This window comes from Phocoena phocoena, chromosome 2 (genome assembly GCF_963924675.1).
Source record: "Phocoena phocoena chromosome 2, mPhoPho1.1, whole genome shotgun sequence".
Classification (NCBI taxonomy): domain Eukaryota; kingdom Metazoa; phylum Chordata; class Mammalia; order Artiodactyla; family Phocoenidae; genus Phocoena; species Phocoena phocoena.
In genome coordinates, this window is record NC_089220.1 from 109,072,105 (window position 1) to 109,099,271 (window position 27,167).

Genomic DNA, 27,167 nt, shown 5'->3' on the forward strand with positions numbered 1-27,167 from the left:
GTAGGTGTAGTGTTATAGTGTTTTTTATTATTATTGTGGTAAAATATACATAAAAATTTTACCATTTTGACCATTATCAAGTGTATACTTTAGTGGCATTAGGTACTCACATTGTGGTTTTAAGTTGCATTTTCCTGATAACTAAAGAAATTCAGCCTCTTTTCATGTCTTTTTCTAGTTAAGGTGTAGGAGTTCTTTAGACTTTATACATATGCGTTCTTTTTCCAATATATGTTGCAAATGTCTTCTTTCTTTTTACCCCCACACCCTTTTTTTTTTTTTTTTTCAGGATCTTAGATCCCTGACTGAAGATTGAACCTGGGCCACGGCAGTGAAAGCACCGAGTTCTAACCACTGGACCGCCGTCTTTTTACCCTTTTTGAAGGTCAAAATAATTAACTTTAATGTAGTCTAATTTATCATATTTTTCCTTTATGATTTGTGTTTGTGTGTGTGCATGTATGCCTTGTTTAAGAAATCTTTGCCTACCCTAATGTCATGAAGATATTCTCCAATATTTTCTTTGAAAAGTTGTGTTTAGTTCTATAATCCATCTAGAGTTGATTTGTTATGTATGATGTGATATAGTGGTCAAGACTCATTTTTTTTCCCATGTGGATGTTCAATTGACCCAGCACTATTTATCCAAAAGGCTACCCTTTCCCCCACTGCATTGTATTGTTATCTTTGTCATAAATCAGGTGAACAAATACAGATGGGTTTGTTTCCAGACTCTATGCTACTCCATTGGTCTATTTGTCTGTTCTTGTGCCAGTGTCTTAAATACTGTCTTAAATACTCAGTCTTAGATGAATCTTGATATATGGTAGTGTAAATCCTCCAGCTTTGTTCTTCAAGACTCTGTTAGCTATTTTATTTTTCCCCTGAATTTCCTTGTTGATGTAGTGGTTGTTTTAATAACAGCTTTATTGAAAGACAATTCACATACCATACAATTCACCCATTTAAAGTGTACAATTCAATGGTTTTAATAAATTCACAGAGATGTGAAACTATCACCACTATCAATTTTAGGATATTTGCATCACCTCCTAGAGAAATTCTTTACCCTTTAGCTATCATTCTATTATACTATTCCTTGCTCAACTGTCCCACCAAACTCTAAGCAATCACTAATCTACTTTCTGTCTCTATAGATTTGCCTGTTGTGGACATTTTATATAAAAGAAATCATAAAATATGTGGGTTTTTGTGACTTGCTTCTTTCACTTAGCATAATGTTTTCAAGGTTCATGCATGCTATAGCATGGATCAGCACTTCATTCCTTTTTATGGTCAAGTTATATTCCATTGTATGGATGTACCACATTTTGTTTATCCGTTCATCAGTTGATGGACATTTGGGTTGTTTCCACTTTTTGGCTGTTATGAAAAATGCTGCCATACATTTGCATAAACATTTGTATACAAGTGTTGTATGGATATATGTTTTTCATTTCTCTTGAGCACATAGGAGTGGAATTGCTGGGTCATATGGTAACTATATTTAACTGTTTGAGGAACTGCCAGATTGTTTTCCAAACTCTCTGCACTATTTTACATTCTCATGTTAATCTTTAAACAATTTATAAAAAATATTTTAAATCGAACACTTTACATACATAATAACAAAACATTCAAACAGTACCAAGGGCTACAAAATGAAAAGGGAACCTTACTCTCTATATATTGCAAACAGCTGGGTGGCTGATAGCCTGCTCTGGACCACCAGGTGCAGAGGCTTACATTGTTTTACACACCTAATGCCTTTAGGACTGAATACTTTAGGAAGGGAAAAGGGAAAGAGATGGACTGAATGTGTATTCTGAATCACCTGAATCATCTTTTATCTCATTAAGCTCTTTATTCACATCTTATTTCTTCAAGTTTTATAGAACTGGAATTATTGGTCGAAGGGGCTTTTTTTCCCAAAGGCTTTAAAAATACATTCCCAATCTGCTCTCAGAAAAGGTTGCTCCAATTTAAAGTCTCATCAGCCCTGAACACCCATCTCCCTGTACCCTCGTCAGTAGACTAGTACTGTGTATTACCGTTTTATATGTATCTTTCTACTTGCCTGTTCCTTAGGCACAAGGAGTCTCTCGACAAGTTGTCTATTCCTCGACGTTGCCTCTAGAAATAAGAAGGGGTCCTTTTCTTTATTCGTTTTATTACTTCATCTCCATCAACGTGACTCGGCCCGTGGGCTACAGTCACCCCAGCGGAGGAGACCGCGTGGCAACCAACTGGGTCCAAGTCACCTCCCTTCCCGGTGGGTCCACCTGGGTGCCTCTGTGCGGCAGAGGGCGCAGTAGAGCCAGCGCCGGACCCCACCCCCAGGGTAGCACGCCGCGCCCCGTGACGTATTTCCGCGTCATCTGCCGCCGAGGCGTGTTCCCATTGGCTGCCGGCGAGGCAAAAGGGGCGGAGCCGAGTGGGAGTGTGGAAAATGCAGCTGCCCGGGGGGGGGGGGCGGGGGGCAAGGCTTCCCCCTTCCCTATCCCTCCCCACCCCTCCCCCGCCCTCCAGGCCCTCTGGGACTACTGCGCCGAGTCGCTTGGAACGCGGCAGTGGCGGCGGCGCACTTTCCCGGGCTGTGGCTGGAGCAGCGCTGTGGTGCGCGCGCCGCGGGGCCCCTCGAGCCCTGGGGACCGGTGGACTGAGGGAGAGCGGGAGGGAACCCCGGGGCTGCGGTGCTGCGCCGGCGGGGAAGCCCTTCGGTCCCCTGTGAGCCGAGCAAGTGGGGCAGGGGTCTCCTGAGACCGCCACTGGCCACTCGGCCCTGACGGGACCGCGCAGAGCGCGTCCCCCGAAGGCAACCCCCGGGCCCGCGGCCCTGACTTGGCCCCGCGCGGCGGGCGCGGGGCAGCTCAGAGGGAGGAAGCAAGAGGGGCCGCCCTCCCCTCGGAGTTGCGAGCGCCTTCCCCGGGTCCAAAATGCCCAAGAAGAAGCCGACGCCCATCCAGCTGAACCCGGCCCCCGACGGCTCCGCGGTTAACGGGACCAGCTCGGCGGAGTAAGTCTGGGGGGAGGCGAGCACCGGGGCCGGGCTGGGGAGGCCGGGGCCCGGGCTCAGGAGCCGAGTCGGGTGTGCGCGGCGCGCGGGGCTCCGCTCGGGTCGTCACGTACGTCTTGGGCTGCCAGGCGCGAGGAACTCCCGGCCGCAGAGGTATCGGTGACTAAGCACTGATTGTGCGCCTGACTCAAGACCAGTCAGTGGACCCAACGAATCGCGATGCCCCCATCCCCACCCTTTTCCCGACCCTTTCACCCATCCCTGATCTCTGGTCATTTTCCTTCTCCCTAAAAAGTAAAAACCGGTTCATCGCTCGCCCCTACCCAGCTCTTTCCCCCCAGATCCTCTGCATTTCTGGCCTGTAACCGGGAGAAGGGAGCAGATGTCTTGGAAAAATTAAGATCGCATCTAAGTCTTTGTGACCAACTCGGTATAGAGTGTGGAGTTGGGACCTGTGAGCAGTCCTCACCTTCGTACCTGACACCTGTGGGCTGGGAGTGCCTAGTTGCGGCCGCTGCCTGGCCAGCGGGGGCGTGTGAACACCGACATCACAGTGGATTTTCGCTTGTCGACTTTGGGGGCTCTCATTCCTTGGCCTTCCTGGAAACTCTCTTGTCTCGAAGGGAGCGGTTTTTCTTTTCTTCATCTGACTTTTTCATTCATTCATTCATTAAACAAATCTCATCAGTGTCTCTCCTGGCTGTTCCTTACTTGACCATAAGCCCTAACTTCCGACCTGAGACAAGACACCATGGTCTTGGAAATCACGCACAAGGTGCTCCATCTCTGCAGCTTACAGTGTTGCTCACAAACCAGTACTTTGTTTCGTTAAACAATGATGCGGCTGTTTCATGAATGTTTCTGAGTTCCCCGCAACTCTTGAGTCCTGGGTAAGGGACAAGACTGCCTGAGGGAGAAAGACCCGGCGAGCTGGAGAAATAACCAGAAAAGATTTAGTTCTTAATCTCTTACCTGCACACTGGAGACTTGAGGAAGCCAGCTGATGAAATGAATAGATTAGGCTTGGATCTTCTGCCCTTTGGTGATTTCTGTAACCTTCCTTTGACTCTCTCAATTTCAATCGCCTGGGGACCTGTTGGCTTGGTGGCTCTGTCCATCCCTGTAATGATCACAAGGCCAGTGGTGGACAGACCTGTGATGTGAGCTCAACCACATTCCTCAGACAAACTCCTTTCTTTTTTTTTTTTTTAAATTAACTAATTAATTTTTGGCTGCTTTGGGTCTTCGTTGCTGCGCAGGGGCTTTCTCTAGTCGCGGTGAGCGGGGGCTGCTCTTTGTTGCGGTGTGGGGGCTTCTCTTCATTGCAGAGCACGGGCTCTAGGCGCTCTGGCTTAGTTGCTCCACGGCATGTGGGATCTTCCCAGACCAGGGCTCGAACCCTTGTCCCCTGCATTGGCAGACGGATTCTTAACCACTGGGAAGTCCCCAAACTCCTTTCAATACTGTAGTGTCTGTTTTGCATGATATTAACTTGTACATATCTGACCTCCCTCCCCGCCCTGCCCTCCCCACCTCCCCTGCTACCCCGCCACCCCCTTAAAATAGTATGAAAGCCCCCCAGGGCAGGGAAGGACAGGACAAATTTTGAATGTTGTGGCCTGATCATCGTGCTCCCGTTTGATTTGGAGGAGGGTACTGAGTGGAAGTACCTTCTGTTGTTAATTGTGACACCACTGCTGTGTTCTTGCAAAGGGGAGGAGTTTCGTTATAAGAAAACAATACAGGGAAGAAAAGAAGAAATTCTCCTGGAGTTGGTGGCAGATATGCTTGAGTGGGACTGGGAGATTCTAAACAGTGGTTAAGAGGTGGGATTCTGGAGTCAGGCTAAGTTTGTGGTTTTGTGACCTGGGACAAATCTCTCTCGGGCTTAGGTTTAGCTTTTTTCATCTGTGAAAATGGGTCTAATGATAGAACCTATTTAGAGTAGTTGTGAAGATTAAATGAGCTAATAGTAGGAAACCTTCCATGAATGTTAGCTGCTGGTACCTTTGTTACTGGGTAGAGAAGCCTCAAGGAAGCTAGAAGGTAGTTTCCAGTCGTGGCGGTGGATATGTGTGTTAAGGTGCCTTAGCTTCTGGATAAACGACTCTCCCTTGCTCAGTTTTCTGTGCCATGTGCACCTACCTCCATGACTCATTGCTGTGTTACAATAGGAGGCATCTTTGTGTAGGCTGCCTGAGACAAACAGGGACTGTTCCCCTACAGTTCCTGCCACTAATAGGGGGAAAGCTGTATACATCTACATTCTTTTTTTTTTTTTTTGCGTTACGCGGGCCTCTCACTGTTGTGGCCTTTCCCGTTGCGGAGCACAGGCTCCGGACGCACAGACTCAGCAGCCATGGCTCACAGGCCCAGCCGCTACGCGGCATGTGGGATCTTCCCGGACCGGGGCATGAACCCGTGTGCCCTGCATCGGCAGGCGGACTCTCAACCACTGCACCACCAGGGAAGCCCACATCTACATCTTTCACCTTTTTCAAGCAAAGCTGATGTACTCATGATTTCTGTGATTAGACTAGGGCACAGTTTTGAACATTATCATACAGTGTAAACGAAAGAAAAAAAATCCATTGACATTAAAGAACTCTTGGTCCTAAATTGGCAAGGTTGCTTCTCTGTGGCTTTCTGGCACCTTGAGACTGATCTCTAACATAGCACTTACCCCTTTCAGACAGAGCTGGGTTATGTGGGACCTGATGTCTATGCAAGTTCTGGGGGTCCTTGAAGAAAAAGAATGCAAAAATATTTCTTCTGCAAGTCTGTAAAAATATATGAGCATATTGCAAGGGTGCCAAGTTAGAATGAAATAAATTGGAAATAAGATCATATCATTTCCCTGTTTAAAATGTTTTCATGGTTTCATTGCCGTTAGAATAAAATTCAAACTCCTTATATTGGGCTATGAGCCTGCTGCTATCCCCCTCCTGCCTGCCCCCCACTCCATCTCTTTAACCACATTTCCTGCTGCTCCTTTCCTACATTACCCTGGTCCTCTTTCACTTCCTCCACGGGATGGTCCATATTCCCTCCAGACCCTTGCACATGCTGTTCCCTTTGCCTGGAATGAATCATCCCTTCCTGTTCCCAAGCTAGGAAGGAAGCAATCTTCACCTCTCTGCATAAATGTCATTTCCTCAGAGTTGTTCACAGACCACCTAATCTAAAGTACGTCTCTCTTTCTCATGTCACCTGATTTTTTAATGACATTTCTTCACTGTCCATAATCTTTTTTAGGGTATTTTAAATATTTCTCTCTTCTGTACACCATAAACTATAAGCATAGGACTGCCCTTTTTGGATTCACTCTTCTGTAAGTAGTACCTAGAATAGTACTGACACATAATAAGTGCACAAATGTTTGTGGAGTGAATCAGTGAGTGAATGAAAGTTCTAATATTTGCACGTGTTTAACAAACCTTTTAATACCTTTTCATTTTTTTCTCTTATTTTCCCCTTTACTCTCATTCCCCCTTCCCCATTTACCTTTTTTTTCACAGGCACCATCTCACCCACTCTAGGTTATTTTATATATGGTCTTATAATTCCACCTGTTTGTTGGCTGTATGTGTGCCTTTGGGAGGTATTCAATAGATAGTATCGTTTCGTGTGCTTAGAGTGCTGAATGATACTGTACTATTATTCAGCCTCAAAAGAGAAGGGAATCCTGCCATTTGTGACACCATGGATGGACCTGAAGGACAGTATGCTAAATGAAATAAGCCAGACACAGAAAGAAAAATACTGCATGATCTCAGTTTATATGTGGAACCTAAAAAAGTGGAAGACATAGAAGCAGAGAGTAGATAGGTGGTTAACCAGGGGTGGGGAGGTGGGGGAAACGGGGAGATGTTCGTCAGAGGATACAAAGTTGCAGTTAATAGGAAGCATAAGTTTAGAGATCTAATGCTTAGCATGATTACTACAGTTAATAATACTGTATTGAATACTGGACATTCGCTGAGAGAGTAGATGTCAGGTGCCCTTGTCACGCACACACAAAATAGTAACTTTGTGAGGAGGTGTGTATGTTAATTGGCGTGTCTGAAATAATCATTTCACTGTGTGTGTATATTGAATCATCGTGTTGTGCACCTTAATTATATTCAATTTTTATTAAAAATCCTATTGTGCTATAAATCTACATCAGTTGGGATAGACTAGAAAATCTCAGTAGTTTGACATGCTTGCAGGTCAGTGGGAGGCTCTGTTGATTGGATTCCATCAGGGACTCAGGCTGACGGACACCCCATGCCTGAAATATGCTTAATGAAAAGGGAATCTTGTGAACCACATTCTGGCTTTTAAAGTTTCTGCCCAGGAGTGACACATGTCACTTTTGCTCCCATTTTTGTAAAGCAAGTCACATGGCCACGTTGACCTTCAAAGGGGGCAGGGGCCTTCTTGGAAGGAGGATAATCAACAATATTTGAACAGAAGCAATGACCACCCTAAACTTTTATTTCAGTTTCTTTTGTTTTAACCAAACACCATGTTTCTGCACACTCTGTTCATGCTGTTATACATGTATCTAGTTCATCATTTCTCTTGGTTGCAGAGCAGTCAGTCTTGTGCATGTACCACATTTTACTTATTATTCCTCTAGAGAAGACAATTGTGTTGTTTCCAACCCCTTGCTGCCTCAAACAGTGCAGCCATCGCCATCCTTGGACGCGACTCCTTTTCGACTCTTGTAAGAGTTCCCTGTGGAATGTAGTCAGAAGTGGGATTGCTGAGTCTTAGGGTACCTTGCCTCTCCTTCCATGATAAGGCACATACTTAATCTCTTTGTGTTTTAAAGGAACGCTTTTAATCTCCACAAGGAGAAGTGTGAGCCCTGAGTAGAATTCGTGGTGGCAATGCAGGGTACTTCCCGAGTCCTCACTTTCTCTTTGACCTTAGGCAAGTCCTTTGTACTTTCTCTCTTTTAGTTTCCTTATCTGTAGAGTGAGAATGAGAATGGTCTACCAAATCTTTGCCTTAGTGGCCTACAAGGCCCTGCCTGATCAGGTTCTTCGTTTTCCTCCACTGTCCCCTTCACTTATGTGCTCCAGCCATGCTGTTCTCTGTGCTGTTCCACAGTCGGTTGGGCACATTCCTATCTCAGAGCTTTTGCTATTCCCTCTGCCTAGAATTCTCTTCTGCCAAATAGCCACATGACTTGCTCCCTCACTTCCTTCAGACCTCTGCTCAAATGTCTCTTCACAGAGACCATCCCTGATCACTCTAATTATAGCACTCTCTGTCATGCTCTACTCCTTTATCTTGCCCTATTTTTCTTCATAGCACTTATCACTAATTAATGTTGCATTGTCCATAAGTATTTATCTGCACCTCACCCCGCCCGCACTAAAATGTATGCTTCATGAAGGTGAGGGCTTGATTTGTTCCTTGCTCAGTGAGTAGATCAGTATCTGGCCCCATAGAAGGTACTCAGTAGATATCTGTTGATTAAATGATTGAACCATTCCCACCTTGAAGGAGTATCATGAAGATTAAACAAGATAACACATACAGAAGTGCTTTGAAGGCCATATGGTGCTGAATAAACAAGAAGGTGCATTGCTTGGCCTTGGCGGCATCCACAGCTTTTGGATTTGGGGCTGAAACCCTCAGACTTAATTATTGCATTCAGAGCATCGTTCATAGCATCAGCAGTTTCTGCCACGTTTGTAGGGACACACAGCTGTTAGTGTGAAGGTCCTTAAGGAAGGGGACAGAAACATTGAGACAGGTGGTTGTGCTTTTGGGGGATCTCTTATGGCCTTACCTGGGATGTACACCGTGATAACTAGAAGCTTCTGAAGTGGTTTTAACTGATTTTGTAGTTCTGAACTTGGATGCTTCTACTGGTTTGTTGCTGCAATAACTAATACTGGCACAGTCTTTTGAGAACAACTTCAGGTGAAAAGTAGGGCCAGCTGAAGCCCGTGTCCTTGGGAAGAATGTCTCTGCTGTTGTTGTAGCAGATACAGAAATGGCAAAAAGGTTCATAAAAATGACTTAGCCCAGAGCAAGGAGATGTGTGGGGTGCTTGTTTGAACATAAACACATAAACAACATTTTACTTTCACTTACTTATGCATCTTTGAAAGAAAGGCAGAGAATACTTCAGTTAGAGCTACCCATCCAGCTCAGTTTTTCTCTGCCTGATCCCTTTATTGTCCTCCCATTGCCCCAGCACACTGCTTCTTACCTCTGTCCGGTCTTGCTCACATGGTTTCCTGTCTGGAATGCCCTCCTCCACTTTCCTGTGTGATTTTATTTTTGGCTTGTATTTGCCACCACACTTTCAGTGAGGGGAGGGACCTTGACTATCTTGTATACTGATATTTCCCCGGCGTCTCGCCCAGTGCCTGGAATGAATGAATGCTGCCCATCTTTCAAGACCTAGCATAGAGTTCATCTCCCATGTAGCCTTTTCTGAGTAACTCCATGCTATTCTAGGACCTGAGTTCGAGACTCAGTTATGCCCCTTCTTAATTGTTGACCTTTGGCATGTCATTTAACTTCACTGAGCCTTGGTTTTCCTCATTAGTAAAGGAAGGATGATAATATAACACACCTGTGAGGGAAGGCGGGCAGGTACGCATCATCCAAAATAATGTGTATGAAAGCACTTTATGGTTGTTGGAATGCTATCCAAGTGGGAAGTGTAGTTAGTGGTGCCCGCTTTGGTTTCTTCCTTCTCAACTGACTATTACCTTTTGTTCTTAATACCAAATTGCAAATGTTGATAAATCATGTTGATTTAGATGTTTTATATGCTGCCTGTTATTTAAAGTTTAACCCAAACCTGCATCTAATCAAGCCTTGAGATCTAACTTCCTGTTTACAGCAAATACAGGGATGGAGAAACAAATTAAATGATACCAGGAGGAAACAAGCATGCAAATTCAGGATGTGCAACATTCTCTAAGACAACTGACCCAGTCTCTTTAAAAAGTCAATGTCATGGGGGAAAAGTAGGGGAGTGGTGCTGTCAGAGAATTAAGAGACTAAGGAGACATGTCAACCGAATGTAATGAATGAACCTTGGTTGGGTACTGAATCAAAAAATGCGATAAAAAAAAAAAATGCGATAGCTGTAAAATGAATTCTTGGGACAATTAGGGAAATTTGAGTAGAGAATTAGGGCTAATTTTTTAGATGTAATAATGATATGATTATGTAGGAGAATGTTGTTGTTCATAGTTGATATGTGAAACTTACTTTGAAATGGTTCAGGGAAAAAATACACATACCCACATGGTAGATAAAGCAAACAGGGCAAAATTGTTCACAGTCGTTTAGTTGGTTAGTGTGTGAGTTTCACTGTTCTATTCTTTCCATATTTCTGTGTTTGAAAAAATTCATAATAAATTTTTTAAGAGTACCCAAGGATTAAAGTTCATCCTAAGCCTTATGCCCCTTTTAATTTTAACTCACGTTTTCTCTCTCCCCTTTTGTATTCTGGCCTATATTGTGTAACAAACATCACATTAAATGCAATATCATTTTGAAGTCTTATGCTTTCTTATTCTCTAAATGTTCCTTATGTGTCTTTTTTCATCAATTTGATTATATGGGACCATACCTTTTTGAACCCCTGGGTCTACATCAATACACTCTTAATATAGTAAATCATTATTGGTAGATTGGAAAAAAACAAAATAATGTTTAAACAAAACAAACCACTACCAACAAAAAACCCTTCCTTGCGAGCTTCCCTCAGTCTGAATTGGTAGTTATTTCTACCACATCCATAGGAAGTACAGGTCAAGCAATGATGAATCTTTCTGACATGTTGAGAAAACCTGGAGAACCCACAGACTGGGAAGAAGATGAGGTGAGCCTGAGAAGAAAGCTTAGCGTCCCAGTTTTGTTTCTTTTATTCCCTTCCAAAAGTTGCCAGTTTTGAAAAACTCATCTTGGTCTCTTTTGGCCACTTGATTGTGTTTTTTCTTCATGTCCTGTTCTTTGCCTGAAAGCCCATGAGAGCTGTTTGAAGGCTCACATACCTGTTTGCTAAGTTAACACCTCCCAGAATGAATTGCGTTTTTGTTTTTAAAAGAGGTGTTTTCTGAATCCTGGTGCAGGGCCTACTGCTAAAAATGCTGATCTCTGCCTCTCATTTCTTGGTGAAGCTCCCAGGGGTATCCTGCTTTGAGTCAGATTAAGAAGAGGTTACACGGGGGTTGAAGAAAAATCGGACAAAGGTAGAGTGATTTCTTTTCCCCCCAACTCCTTTTTGCATATTTGCCTGCTCAAGTACAACTTAAAAAGAAAATTGAATGTATCAACAACCTTTTTAAAGAAAGAACCTCAGACATTAAATTTTCCAGTTTAACTTTTGGTTATTCCATTATAGGCATATATAGATAGCTGTGATCAGTTGATGGGTCTCTCCTCCCCCCCATTTCTACACATAGACATAATTCTAATGCTTGTCATTTATTTTTGGCTAAAGAATAGGATTTGGCTTCACAAATGACACTCTGTTGATTATTTAGGTGGCTTTCAAATTTTTATTATTGTTACTCTTATGAATGTTTCAAACCCATTTGTTTTGTTCTTTGAGATTAATTCATACACAGAATCAGAGGCAATGAACCATGTTATGGCTTTTGTTACATATTAACTGAATATGTTCCATAAAGAGACAGAACCAATTTACAATGTATGTTTGAACTGGTCCCTCAAGCTTCAGGAAGTTGGCTTTTTTTTTTTGAAGTTCAATGATTTTTTTTTTTTTTTAGAGGGGGAGGACATATTACAAGCAAATGATCCTCATTTCAGTCCCTTCTTTTTTTTCTAAATTTATTTATTTATTTTTGGCTGTGTTGGGTCTGCGTTGCTGTGCGCGGGCTTTCTCTGGTTGTCGTGAGTGGGGGCTACTCTTTGTTGCGGTGCGCAGGCTTCCCATTGTGGCTTCTCTTGTTGCGGAGCACAGGCTCTAGGCGCGTGGGCTTCAGTAGTTGTGGCATATGGGCTCAGTTGTTGTGGCTCATGGGCTCCAGAGCTCAGGCTCAGTAGTTGTGACTCACGGGCTTAGTTGCTCCGTGGCATGTGGGAGCTTCCTGGGCCAGGGCTTGAACCCGTGTGCCCTGCATTGGCAGGCATATTCTTAACCACTGCGCCACCAGGGAAGCCTTAGTGATTTTTTTTTGATAGTTTAATAGGACTCCTCGTCAGTCTGCTTTACTTTGTTTGCCAGTCTGTATTTTTGAAATGGGATTATTTTCTGTATTTCATCGATTCAATCTAAACTAATATTTAATGAATGCATACCAAATGTAATTTGCTGTGCTGGATGCTGTAGGTGGTAAGATTGTCTTTGCCTCCAAGGATCTTAAAATCTCATATGGGAGGGGAGCTAGAGGTTGCAAAGACACAAGAAGAAGGAAACAGATGGCTGCAGAGTAAGAAAAGTGCCCCAGGAGAAGAGGTACAAAGAAAGTACTGTCAGATCATTGAGAGGAGGAAGAACGCACATCCAGTGGGGAAGATTAGGAGAGCCTTCACAGAGGAGATGACATTTGAGCTGGGTCTTGAAGGATGGCTAGGATTTCCATGGGAATGGGGCAGGGGGGGCATGGCAGGAAGAGAGCTCAGGATGAGCAACTTCACACAAGTGGGAAAGCTTGGGATGTGTGGAGGAGCCGGCAAGTAGTTTAGTGTGCTGGGTGCATCGCTGCAGGTAGCAGGAGATGAAGCTGGAGAGGTAGGTGGGATGGTTTTGTGGTATCAGCTGAACATTTTGAAAAGTTTCACGCAAACTTTTCTTCTCCTCTGACCCTTCTTTAATAGATACGTCTATATAGCTTTGATGTGCTTTGTATTTTATTTATTTTTTGTTAGTTCATGTCTTTTATTAGCCAGTACAGTTACTTGTCTTCTGGTTTGTTGAAGCAATAGATCAGTGTGCTTTATATTTTAAAGTTTTATAAATTATGTGGCTACTACATTGTCCCACTGCAATGTTTTCCTTTTATATTGTATTACTTAGGAAAAAAAATTTTTTTATTTTGCAAAGCATGCCTTTTGTATGGTGTAGGCTACTTTTCTTTAGTATTAAGACATCTATCATCATGTCATAACTAATAGGAGTATGGGGCTTCATTTTCTTCTAGACTTTTCTGCCCCTTATATGGTCCCATCTAGGATTAATTAATGTTCTTGGTGTGAGGTATGGGTCTATGTTAATTTTTCTACATAGTGAGTTCTAATATCTTCATGGAGTTTATTAAATAGGATTTTTATCTGTTATATTTTCAGGTTTACTTTTATTTGGTCGTTATGGTATTTTTATCTCTTTCTAAAATTTCTTTTTAACTCTTATTTAGTTTTGATAGTCTTTTTTTTTCCCTTTTCTTTTTTTTTTGGTACGTGGGCCTCTCACTGTTGTGGCCTCTCCCATTGCGGAGCACAGGCTCCGGACTTGCAGGCTCAGCGGCCATGGCTCATGGGCCCAGCCTCTCCGCAGCATGTGGGATCTTCCCGGACCGGGGCACGAACCCGTGTCCCCTGCGTCGGCAGGTGGACTCCCAACCACTGTGCCACCAGGGAAGCCCTTCCCTTTTCTTAAATTGGGTAGGGTTAAAGAAAACTTTAAGAATTGTCATGGTTTATCTTTCCATTTATTAATGTCTCCTCCTCTTTTCCTGTTATAGTTTCTTTTGAATAACTCTCTTGTGTCCTAAGTTAATATTTCAAATACCTAACGTTTTGACGCTGTTGTGATTGAACATTTTTAAATTTGTGTTTTCTCTTGACTGTGGTTTGATTTGTATGAATTGTTTATATCCTGCAGCTTTTTAAAATTCACTATTATATCTAGTAATTTTTTTTTTTTTTGGCTGCACTGCGCGGCATGCAGGATCTTAGTTCCCCGACCAGGGATGGAATCGATGCCCCCCGCAGTGGAAACACAGAGTCTTAACCTCTGGACGGTCAGGGAAGTCCCAGATATCTAGTAATTTTTTGATTGAATATCAGTATTTCTAGATTTACTAGTGTCATCTGCAAAACATAACTTAATTCTTCCCTCTCAATGCCATTTCTGTTTTATAGCCATCTCAGCTTGCATTGCTCTCAGTAGCAGTTCTCATGTCCCAGGGGACCACTTTTAAGTATAATGAGGCTTCCCAGGAACCTTCTGTGCCAGGGGCTTTTCTGCTGTCTCCAAGGAGTCATGAAAATAGGAAGCAGCCGCCCAGCTTTATAGAAGGAGAGCCTGTTAGGGCTGGATGGGACCTTACAGGTCCTCCAGCCCTCTGACTCCTTTTGCAAGATGAGGAAACCAGACTGGGGGGGTGGGGGGAGCAGTGGGGAGAACTTGCTGGGAGTTCACACAGCTGGAGTGGAAGAAGGTGCTTGAACTTTTATCCCAACTTAGACATATTTTCACTTGGGATACTTACTTGGTTTGAAAATTTTCCAAGTTTACCCGACACTGAATTTTGGTAACTTTACCTAGTACTCTTAAAAATTTTTGAAAACCTCTTTTCAAGTAATAATCTGAAACACTGGAAAAGGCTGTCCCTCTATATCACCACTCTCCTAAGGTGTTTGAGGGAAAAGGGAATGAGGAAATGGGGGAAGGAAAGGGTATTTTATTTTAGTCCAGGATCCTTAGTAGGAAGGCCTATTTTTAAGCTTCATAATGTCAGTTTTTAAAGCAGTGGCTTTCAAAATAACCACAGACAAAAGTCCCTCTGAAATGATCACCTTTCTAGACTTGACCTGTTTTGAGTTTACCTGTTACCAAGAAAGGTTCAGAATTTCAAATGCTCTTAAGTGCATTTACTTTTCAGAAAAAATGGAACAATTGAGTTGAGTGAATGATCCACATGAGTTCCAGATTCCAGTCAAATCTTGAAATTTGGGGAGTTGTGAGGAGAAGACAAGACTAATCAGCCACATTGTCGTATTTACAGGTTGTCTGGATCCAGGTTCATTACGTTTCTTTATTGAGTTATAACTTATGTATCCAGGTTATTTTTTAAAAATTAGATTAGACCCTCACCGCATTTGAGAGTTCAGAGTCGAAATTATTTGCCCTGTTTGATTTCATATCATCCTTCAGTAAATAATCGTTCAAGAATATCCTTGTTGGGGGAGGCCTCAGAAGTTAGCAGGAATTCCAAGCTAACTGTAAACCTTTTGTCTAATGGCTTACTCAAATCCAGATCGAAATCCTACCAAAATGCTAGCCTGTATTTCAGCTCTTCTCTCTCTCTCTTTCTCTGAGTCTGAGGAATGCTAGAAAAACAAGAAGAAGAGGGTAGTTTAACATCCCAATAATTATTAACAATAGAAAATATATCCTGCTTATCTTAGGCATCCATTTGTGTCCACTGATAAAACTTGGGCATTGGAGCCACGGAAAAGTTCTATTCACCAAAGGAAGGACCAGCGGAACATTTGGACCAGGTTCATAGCTCATTATATTAGTTTAGATAGACAGTGCAACACTTTTATTATTTTACTAAAACACTCCTTTTAAATATAGTCTTTTGCCTTGTTTTATTTTGGTAACTAAACTAACGCTGGGTTAGCCATAAATGTAGCTTGCTGCATTTTTATTTCTGAGTATTCTAAATCACTGAGCAATTATTTTTAAAAAGTCTTAAAGCATTTACAAATAAAAAGCTATAAAATATTGACTAGGGGAAGTCAAGGGGAGAGTTAGTGAGGAAAGTACCAGAAACCACGAACAGGTGTTTTGGCTGCACTGAACAAAGTTTCAGCTTGATAGGCAATCAGGGGGAAGGGTTTTGTGAATTCCTGAAATGTGAGGTGGAGGGGACACAGGGTAAATCAGCAGTTCCGGAGGCACAGAGGACTTGGGTACTGAAGGTGCGCCCCTAGCTGAGGATCTGGAACAGTTCCTGAGCAAGTGGCTTTCTTGAAAGAGAAGCGCTTTATCTGTAGGACCCAGGCGTGGGGTAATAAAGTATGGGTCCTAGATCAGGAAGGAACAGTAGGACGAAGGCAAAAGACATGAAACTTATCCCTGAAGGACATCATAACTGGAAAAATTACCGTTTATTGAGGGCGTATCTGATCTATTTTCATCCATTGTCTTGAATTTGCACTAAAAATCTGTGAGAAGGTTCATAATATTCTATTGTACAGATAAGGAAAATGAAGTTTAGGGAAGTTAAGTAACTTGCATAAGGTTGCATAACTAGTAAGTGGTGGAACTAAGTTTAGAACCCAGGTCTGTCCTTCTCTAACACCCATGCATTTCCCACATAGCCCTCCAAAGATTGCGTAAAATGCTGAAGGTCTTCTTAGAGCTACACTCACCAAAACTATAGCCACTAGCCATATGTAGCTATTTAAATTTTAATGAATTAAAATTAAATAAAGTTAAGAATCAGTTCCTCATTTACACTCGCCACACTTTGAGGACTCAATGGCCATGTGTGGCTAGTGTTTACTGTATTGGACAGAGCAGATTACAGCATTTTCATCATTGCAGAAAATTCTCTTAGCATCTAGAAGTCATCCAATTTTACTCTTATTATTTTTGCCCCTTTATTTTGCAAAGGAGAATATGAAGGAAAAAGGAAGGAAGTAACTTGTTTAGTGTCATACATTTAATTAATCCAGGCCTTTGGACTTATTGCCTGGTGGCTTTTCCTATGTTCCACCCTCTTCCTTAAAAAACATTAGCAGAATAGAGATGTGCAAAAGGAGTGACTCTTACTCTCTTGAGCTTTGCCTGGCCTTCAAACTAGATTCTTCCTCCCAAAGTACAGTCCTGAGTTTCCCCAAGTTCAAAGGGCATGTTATGATTAGCCCCCCAGGGAATTGAAGGATGTTTGTTGGAAAGGAATTCCATGCTTAATGTATGAAATAGCACTTTGATTCCCCTGGTTCTTTCTCTGCCTTCCTACCAAGAACTTTGTAATTGAACTCGCAGCTGCCAACCATTTGTCTTCCAAAGAAGGCCAACTTCAAAACCGTTCAAATGACAGAGGTATATATACTTTGAATGCCAGCAGCTGCTTGTTATTTGCTGTTTATTCCAATGACATTTGTGTTAGGGTCAAATAGATTTAGATTATGACCAGAATTACAACCATAGATTTCTAACTTGTATGTTTAGAAGATTAAGATGTATTAACATTCATTTAACTGATATTTAGTACATATCTAATATATACCAGGCACTGGGCTGAGAGATGGACAAAAAGAAGTTTTGCTGAAAATTGGAAAAGATGCCAGTGTTATTATGACTGAGTTGAATGCATTTTAAATATTCTGAGTTTTATTGTCAGTATTTGCTGTCCACATATCTACTCTTTAGTCCTAAAATTCAGTAAAAGCTCCAGTTTGGAGCATAGCTTTGAAGTAAAGTGAAGAATCACATGGGAATGTCCTTTTAGTAGATGCTATTAAAGACATTTAAATTATACATTCCAGTGTTTAAATGATAGTCTGAAGTGTATGTGTGTGTGCTTGGAGGGTGGGCATGTGGGAACAAAACCAAGGCATTGTGCTGGGGTAATATTTTTAGGAAGCCTAAATGTGATGTTTGATTTCAGTCTGACTCATGGCTTAGAAAGTTGTCTTTCAGAAACTGAGAAATGAAAGTTTTGGGCGCATGAGTATGCTCAGAGAAATTAAAAGCAAATCTGAATGTTGGCAAGGTGTCCAGGAGAGTGCCTGTCTTCCCTGAGAGTGCAAAGGTAGGGGCAGCGAGGACTTTAAAGATGGTGGGGACAGCTGGAAGGGATCCCAGGGAGCTTTGACATCTGGTCTTTCTGTCTGAGATCATAGGGGCAGACGGGCGGGGGAGGCAGAGCACCCAGAGGTCTTCCTGTATTGTTTTTTAGAGTAGGGTCTAATTTCTAGAAAGTTTTCATATCCTTGAGTCTGTCTCCACATCTGTAAAATGGGCACAACAACCCCTGCCCAGCAGAAAGGATTCATATGTGTGTGTAAACTGCTTTTGATGATTAACTGGACTCATGATAAAGGCAGGACTAGATTCCCAGCCCAGGGTGCCTTGTTTTCTATCAGGGGAGAAGGAGAGAAAATTCCCACCTCCCAAAGAACTTCCAGTGATGAGGCTCTTCAGCTGTTCTTTATCCACACAGACTTAGAATAGAGACAACGCCGGGCATACTTGCAATTTCTGGGGATGTGCAGGAAGCAAAAGAATTATTTTCAGTGAAACAGGAGGCTGCAAAAGGTGCCTAGTGCCTCAGTACAGCCTAATATAGACTCCTCCCAGCTTCTCTAGGCCGCCATCTGCCTGGCAGGCACCACCCAGGAAGCTCAGCTTTCTTCTCCAAGAGTTTAAAGAGGATTTCCTGGACTGCGCGTGTATATGTGCATGTGTGTGTGTGTGTGTGTGTGTGTGTGTGTGTGTGTGTGTGTGTGTGTGTGTGTAGGAATAGGGAAGGGTAGTCACTGACATAAAGGGAAGGTAACACTCCCTTCCTGTGGCACAAACCAGATGTTGAGGGTCAGTTCCAGGTAGATCTAAGGTTCAACTTCTCCTTCATATTTCTTCCAAACATCTTCCTCAGTGGGCCCTGGCCTCTGCTCAGACTGTGTCTTCTACTGGGGATTCCCTTCTCCACCTTCAGTGCATGTTGAATCCTAATCTTGTTCAATTTATAGGTCAGCTCTTCTGTAAATCCACCACAGACTTGTCTTCCACCCCACTCCAGGTAGCAGTCATCAACTCCACCTTCCAGAGCACTCTGTACATATCCCGTCACGTGTTAGTTGTTTGCATAACTCTGTCCAGTTGGACTGGACTTGAGGAAGCTTGGGACCGGGTCCTATTCATCATTATCTCCAGTGCACATCATGTTCCCTAGCACCTGGTTTGGTAAAATTTTTTTTTTTTTTTGCGGTACGCGGGCCTCTCACTGTTGTGGCCTCTCCCGTTGCGGAGCACAGGCTCCAGACGCGCAGGCTCAGCGGCCATGGCTCACGGGCCCAACTGCTCCGCAGCATGTGGGATCCTCCCAGACTGGGGCACGAACCCGTGTCCCCTGCATCGTCAGACGGACTCTCAACCAACCACTGCGCCACCAGGGAAGCCCTGGTTTGGTAAAATTTTGTTGAACGACTTAAGCCTTGAGATGACAGAGGGCAGAAGATGCTCCTCTCCCAAGGTCGAGACTCTGCTGATCCCTGCGAAGTCTGACTTTGACTTAATTAGTGGTTGACTATTTTCAGTTTATAATATCTTGGCACAGGAGGGTCACAGTGTTGGTGGTAATCATAGCATTTGTTCTGCGAGGCTCTGTGTACTCTTTATTGTTTTTACATCTATTTATTTCCTCATTCAACCACATGAGGCAGGCGGAATGTGTGTTATCTCTACCCAGTAGATGAGGAAACTGATCCTGGTTAAGGGCTGTGTATGTCACACAGGCAGTTAAGTGCCTGTAGTCCTTTGTACTGCCTTTTCAGTCAATAGTCCCTTCCTAGCCCAGTGGGGAAACTGGCAGTGACATTCTGTGGTGTTCCCTCAGCCCCATGCCTGGCACAGAGGAAGGCTCAGGGAATGTTTGGGGCTGGATGGATTGGCAGGCCTCTTTTGCATGCTGAGCTGAACACTTATTCCCAGCAACTGCTGGGCTCTCTGATGGATGTGTGACATCGGTGACTGAATATACACGGCACCTGTGGCTTTTCACACTCTCCCCCCACGCCTCTCCAGGGATTGGGATAGGACAGATGGCCACAGACGCAAGATTCTCAGCTCTGCATCCTCTCTGCAAATCATATTTGGGGAAAAGTTAAGTCTGTGCAGTAATACAATTTCAGTGACATGGTTTCATACTGCTGGTAAGTACTTTAACACTCTGGATAAATCACACTTCAGTGACATGGTTTCATACTGCTGGTAAGTACTTTAACACTCTGGATAAATCACACTTCAGCAGAACTCATTTGGGAAAAGAGTTTAATTTCACTGTAGGTGGCTGTGATTCCCACCCACCAGCCCTCCTGCACCCCCACCCCAATAAATCTAGGCTGATAAGGTGAACGCAGCACTAGGCCAGGCCATTTCCAGACCCAGGATAGCATTATGTTATATTAATCATCCTTTTCACCATCAACACCTTTCATTCCCTCTCCCCCAAGCACAGCCACCTGTCTGTCCTTATATGTTAAATGTGGAAAAGATTTTGATAGTTCAGTCTCCTGGATGTGTTGTGAAGAGATTGAGGTCCAGAGAGGCTGGGAAGCTTACTTGGTGTTGTACAGCTGGTGAAGACCTGAATCGAGATCCGAGGCCCCTGACTACTCTTGAGAGTGGGGCTGTTTTCTGCCCTGTCCCAATGCCTGCGCTTCGATCTGTCTTACAAGTAGGGCAGAGTCTGTATGTTCAGTTTAAAATGAATAAAGGTGATCAGTTGCTCATTGTTAAAGGCCCCCAGCACAGAGTGAGTTCATTTCCTGTTGACCCTCACAGCCTCTCTTGACATACCTTTGGTAACGGCAAGTAAAGTCTTGACAGATTTCTGTAGAGTCAGTGCAGCCTAGGGGTAACCCTGTGTGGTTTTGACTAATAGGATTTAACTTTCAGGAAAAAAAGAAAAAGAGGGAAGGATGATAAGTATATGTGGAGGGAGAGAAAAAGCTGTTGTTAATTTTTCTCTTCATGGTATACCTTTTGGCTCTTTGGATCTAGAAATCATCTGATTTTGATGTTTCAAATATGGCGAATAGATACATAATCCAAAGTCAGGTGTTGAGACCGCCAAAGATTAGTAAAATGTAACAGTGGGTCCAAGTCTGGAGCATGAAAAAAATAATACTCCTCATTTGTCATAGAAGCTTCAGTGTTCTACATCTCCTGCCAGCAGACTCGGGGATGCTTGGGAGCTCAGCAGTTGGTGTGCCGTCAACTGGTCTCTGGTCCTCCCTTGTTAGGGGTGGGGCCTGTTGTCTGAGTGGGTATTTTGGGGAGGGGCACACATGTCTGGCCAGCCAGAGGGGCCAGTTGATGATGTGCACTGCACTGGGTGATGTGTCTAGCAGGAAGCCCAGCTGTAACAGCAGAAGGTAACCATTCTCTGCATAGGATTCACTTGTAGTAGGTGGTCAGTGTTTATTGATTTCTTGATTTAAAAATATATCTGTATCTTCCTCTATTTTCTTTACTACGAAGATCTCAAGTCTCTTTAATTTAGGGCAAGAAAGGAGCTACTGATGCCCTGTTCCTCTTTTGATACCATGATGCGCTTCCCCACAGATACAAACTCTGTTCTGGCTCTTAGTGGGTGCTCCTTGCTCTGCAGGAGTGTGATCTGCAGAGGCAGACAGCTGAGGTTGGAGTCCTGGCTCCACCCCTAAGTTGTTGTGTCGATTGGGCTCATTACTTAACCTCTCTCACCCAATTTTATTGCCAATGTTTGGGAGGCTACCCCTCCTTGAAGGCTGAAGTCAGATATTATTTCGACCATGAAAGTTTGCGTGGTCTTCCTTGGAAAAGCTCCAGTGGGACTGTCCATGAACTACTCAGGAGACAAACCACTTGGGGGGGTGTGTATGTGTGGTGATCTTCACACGTGTCTGTTGTGTTTTACCACCTGCACTGTGAGCTTCTGGAGATCAGGAGTTCAGTCTTGATGCCCCATCTTTAGCCCAGGCCTGGTGCGTAGTAGGTAGTCTCTAAACATGGAATGAATGAATGTCGGGGTTAGCTTACAGAGCTCATGTGGGACAGGAGATTGGCTCCACTGGGCTTTCACTGATATCAAACGTAGTGTTATGTGCATTGAGTTTCTTGATACCTGTGCTTGAATCATTTCTACTTTTTGTCCTTTTTAACTGATTAAGCAAAGCTGGGCTAGTTGGAGACCCCAGATAGGACCAAGAGATGTGGCCTCTGCCTGACTCTGTTGTAGGTAAAGTGCTTAATTCCAAGCCAGCACAAAGAAAGTTGGGAGTATTAATTATGTGATCAAATAGAGTCTAGTTACTAGACTGTAAAAGATGATGGTGGGCAGGGATGTCATAAATGTCCTAGGGTCTGGGGGCCTGAAGGAGTTAAAGCTCCTCTCAGAATAGCCCAGGCAGCTCTTAGGAAGTAGCTTCTGAGGCAGGATGTGGCAAACCAGTGAGTAAATGAGAGCCATTCTCCTTTGGAAGAAAAGAAAGTGGGTGGGGAGAAGTGAAGAGGAAGAGCCTGGTGGACAAATCTTTTTTATCTTCTGCTGTTAAGAACATGCTTCTCTTTTGAATGCCAGGCAGAGCCTGCAGAATTTTAACCTAAAGTGACCAAGGTCCAAAGAACGCTTAACAAGGCTGTTTTTGCAGTCGTCTTGTTTTTCTCCACAGCTAATAACTCAAGTTTAATGTGCAGTGGAGTACCATCTTAGTAAATTTTGTTTTCTAATCTTAGTCATTGGCGTATTCTTTAATGCTCTTTGAGGATTCGCAATTAATGTGAGGTGTCCTCCACAGTCACACTCTTTTTTAACCAAGAATAAGTTAGAAGAAAGGTATTTTTGTTTGTTTGTTTTAGAAAAGTGTCTTGTTAGTGTGTTCAGCTATTTGTTTCAGAACATACTCTCACTGTGTGGGTAGCAGTCTTTTGTAACACAGGACAAGAGGATGCTTCCATTTAATGCAGGTGAGAGATCTTGTTCAAGGATGGAAGGCTCCAGACCCGGGTTAATTCCACAATCTTGGTGTCTTTTGTTAAGAGCATGGTTATAGATTGGAGGCAAATTATTGACAGAGGGTGCAATTTTGCAAATAAAAATAGCCCTCTGGAATTCAGTAATGTGTATATGAAATGAAATAGGTGAACTGAATTAACATTTCAAGCATCACTGGAAAAGCAACCATCATTTATAACTGTATTGCATAGATAGCAATAATGTAAATCAGTGTTGGGTTCAGGAATTGGCTCCAGGACTGTGGTTTGTCGTGAGAGAAACACTTCTGTCCTTACAATGAGCTGGTATGCATGATGGACTGGATTTGACTTTACTGTCAAAGGCTTCTATGAGCCAGTCTTTGGACCAGGTAATGAGAGGTTAATTATCTAAAAGAGAACTCCCCAGTGGACTTTCAAGGACCTGGAAAGCTGAACTCAGCAGTTTTTAGACTTCAGGTTTCTACACACTCTTTCTCTCAAGGAAGCCAATATCTCTTGAGTTGTGCAGCTCTTGATTCTATTTCTATGAAGGTTCCAAACTGGAATTTTTTTTAAATTGAAATATAGTCGATTTACAATAGTGTTAATTTCAGGTGTATAGTGTAGTGATTTGGTTTTTTGACAATTATATTCCATTATAGGTTATTACAAGATATTGAATATAATTCCCAGTGCTATACAGTAAAGCCTTGTTGCTTATCTGTTTTAGGTATCGTAGTTTGTATCTGTTAATCCCTTATTCCTGATTTGTCCCCTCCCTTCGGTCACCATAAATTTGTTTTCTATGTCTGTGAATTTGTTTCTGTTTTGTATATAGATTCATTTGTATTATTTTTTAGATTTCACACATAAGTGATATCATATAGTATTTGTCTTTCTCTGTCTGACTTATTTCACTAAGCTTTATATTCTCTAGGTCCATCCACGTTGCTGCAAATGGCAATATTTCGTTGTTTTTTATGGCTAATATTCTACTGTATATATGTACTACATCTTCTTAAGCCAGTCGTTTGTTGGTGGGCAATTGGGTTGTTTCCATGTCTTGGCTATTGTAAAGAGTGCTGCTGTGAACATTGGGGTGCATGTATATTTTCAAATTAGAGTTTTCTTTTTTCTGGATATATACCCAGGAGTGTAATTGCTGGATCATATGGTAGCTCTATTTTTCATTTTTTTAAGGAACCTCCATACTGTTTTCCATAGTGGCTGCACCAATTTACAGTCCCACCAACAGTGGGATGGAGCCTGGATGGAGTGCTTTTCCCTCTGTTGCAACAACTGATATCTTTCAGGTCTAAACGTGGACATTACATTTTCTCACCTTCACTTTCCCTTCCTCATCTTAGATGGAGTTGTCTTTTTTCTGTTCCCATACCCCACTGTGCCCACCTCACTTTCAGCATTATTGTCTCCCTTACCCTGTAGCTGTTGCTGTACTTGTTAGTACCATTCCCTATTTTTGGCTTGCACTGTGATATCTCTCTCTGTCTCTCTCTCTATCATCTCTACATCTCTGTCTCCCTGTCTCTTACACACACACACACACACACACACACACACACACACACACACTGCCTGGTGAGGGCAGGGACCTTGTCTTCCTCATCTGTACCTCCCTAGCCTCTAGCGTAGATGGTGCCTGTCACACTGTGGATGCTCCATAATGAATCTGCATTGCATTTTCACATCTGTAGACATCACAGCTATAAGCTAGATGTCTACTCCAGTTCCTTATCCCCTGCACTCCTCTAGATTAGAACGGTCTTGGAGACTTATATTCTCATGGTCACTTCTGCTTCTTTGGGGCTCACATTTCCCTTCCTGTGATTTTTCTCTTCTTTTTGCTCTGTGTTGAACAAACTTGGAATTTGGCCTCCTTTCTCTGCTTTCCATCAACAACAGTAAGAACAAAATATACACAAAGCTATTTGTGTGCATGGCAGATTGGACTGAAGGTCTGGGGTGGGGAGGATGTATTATAGCAATAAAGACAACTTAAAATCTAGTGGTATTAGGTATCTTTGGGCTTAAGTGACCTTTGCCACTCTGCCATGGTGCATTCTTTTCTTCCTTTCTTGCTGCTTCACAGCCACTCCCAAAAGAAGTCTCTCCCATTTTATTCTGCAACGTGATTCAGCTCTCCAGCTCCACCCCTGCGTGCTGTTCAGGCCTGCTTCTGCCTATGCCAAGGCTCAGAAGCAGGCCCTTTTAAACTATGGGCCAGCCTTCTGGTCCTCTGGTATCCTCTGCTCCGAGGGTGTTTATTCGCACAAACACTTATTTCCCCGCCCTCTACCTTCTTTTGTAAGACTTAAGCAAGCACTATCAGTTTTAGTTTTCATTAAATTTCATTCTCTCTGGTCCATGATGTTACTTCTACCGGCTACGTTTTGACCCCACGAGGCCAACTGCTCTTAATTGGAGAGCCTGACTAGTAGTTTTCCACACTCTAGTTTAAGAAGTTGAGTGCCTAAGTGAGCACTTGGTTGGACCTGGAGCCCTGATCCTGATCTCAGGATTCCCTGAGAGTTGCTAGAAAGTCACCTGGGGAGTGGGATTTTCCCCAGAGGTGATGGGTGCTCAGAGGAGAGGTTTGCTGACCTCTCTTGTGTGTAACTTTGGGCAAGGAGAAGGGCCTAGCTGTAACAAGCATGTTGGTCGTGTATTTAAGGAGGGAAACAGGTCTGGAGAATTGAAAATTTCTCAACATGGACTAGCACTGGAGATGTGTTTTGAGTGCTGTGTTTCTCCTGACTGCATCTTACTGCTCTTAGTTGTGCTTCTGGGCACTAGCTGTTGGTCTTTTTGCCCTGGGGACTCAGCTGTCCTCATGGTTCTGGGTAAGACTGTGGTCACGTTGGGTCCTTTCTCCCTGAAGAGCAAGCTGCACCTCTCATTCACAGAGCAGCACGGACCATTATTACACAGGGAGTTTCTAAAAGGTCTTTCTCTAGAGCAGGGAGTGGGTAGGGTCAAATACATCATCTTAATAAGGCCACAGTACACCAGCTTGTCCTTTCAGGAGCAGTCAGCCACTCCCATTCTGTGGCCACCACCAGACCCAGCACTGCCTTTGTTTTTCTGATGGTGACCACACGTTTATTGAATTTTCTACCTGGGTTATCCTTGGTGCTTTCTTCCTTTCAGCACTTCCTGCCCCGTCCCTGCCAGCTCTCTTATGCCACCAGACTGTTTACTGCTTGTCCCGTGTGCTTCACCTGGGCAGTGTCCTATTGCTTCCCTTCCCTCCCCAATCAAAATGTATCAGCCGGGCTTCCCCGGTGGTGCAGTGGTTAAGAATCTGCCTGCCAGTGCAGGGGACGCGGGTTCGGGCCCTGGTCCGGGAAGATCCCACATGCTGCGGAGCAACTGAGCCCGTGCGCCACAACTACTGAGCCTGCGCTCTAGAGCCCGCGAGCCACAACTGCTGAAGCCCACGCACCTGGAGTCCATGCTCCACAACAAGAGAAGCTGCTGCAATGAGAAACCCATGCACTACAAGGAAGAGTAGCCCCCGCTCGCCGCAACTAGATAAAGCCCGAGTGCAGCAACAAAGACCCAACACAGCCAAAAATAAATAAAAGAAAAATAAATAAATTTATTAAAAAAAAAGTATCAGCCTTGGATGTTCCGCTGAAAGAATTTCCTTTTTGGGTAGATTTAATTTGTGGTCCTCTCAGGGATTTTACCTTTTAGCAGAACACAGTTCTTACCTCAAAGGAATAGGTCACTAATGGGTAATTACCTGGTGTTAGGGATGAGCTAAGTGGGAGATTTGTTTAAAGGACATGAGCTCTTCAGCTGATGTGGAGAAAAGATCAAACTTTGGAATTCCAACTCTAGCCTTGGGTAAGTTACTTAACTACACCTGGCCTCCATTTCCATATCTGTAAAATGGGAACAACATGTCTATTTTTTGCTGTTGTTGTTTTTTAAACTATTTATTTATTTATTTGGCTGCATTGGGTCTTAGTTGCAGCACATGGGATCTTAGTTGCAGCATGCAGGATCTTTCCTTGTGGTGTGCCGGCTTCTCTCTAGTTGTGGCCTGTGGTGTGGGCTCAGTAGTTGCAGTGCGCGGGCTCTCTAGTTGTGACACACGAGGGCTTAGTTGCCCTGTGGCATGTGGGATCTTAGTTCCCCGACCAGGGATTGAACCCACGTCCCCTGCATTGGAAGGCAGATTCTTAACTACTGGACCACCAGGGAAATCCCAACATATCTATTTTTAAATGTTGTGAGGAACAAATGAGTTAATGCGTGTACCATGGCTAGCATTTAGGAAGCTCATCTTTTAACTGCATCTAAATTTTCATTCTTTATCAGACTGTTATATCCCTCTTTTGTCCCTGTTAAGTAAAGGTGATGCATCACTTTTTGTCCTCTGTCTTATCTTTTTTTCTCTCTCTCCAAACTCCATCACTTTTTCCTTTCCTTTTTGTGCTTCTACGGAAGACTGGTCCTTCAGGAATTAATTCACATGTGGCTAATATGAAACAAATT

The 27,167-nt window shown here is 43.3% G+C and overlaps 1 protein-coding gene across 1 annotated transcript in view; it reads left to right on the top strand.

Moving 5' to 3' along the window:
- The first annotated feature begins 2,504 nt into the window (after positions 1-2,504).
- Positions 2,505-27,167, top strand: part of MAP2K1 (mitogen-activated protein kinase kinase 1) — a 79,657-nt gene continuing 54,994 nt past the window's right edge. The window contains exon 1 of the mRNA XM_065871133.1: positions 2,505-3,016. Coding sequence (XP_065727205.1) covers positions 2,937-3,016 — 80 coding nt within the window. The 5' untranslated portion in view covers positions 2,505-2,936. The remainder of the gene's footprint in view (positions 3,017-27,167) is intronic.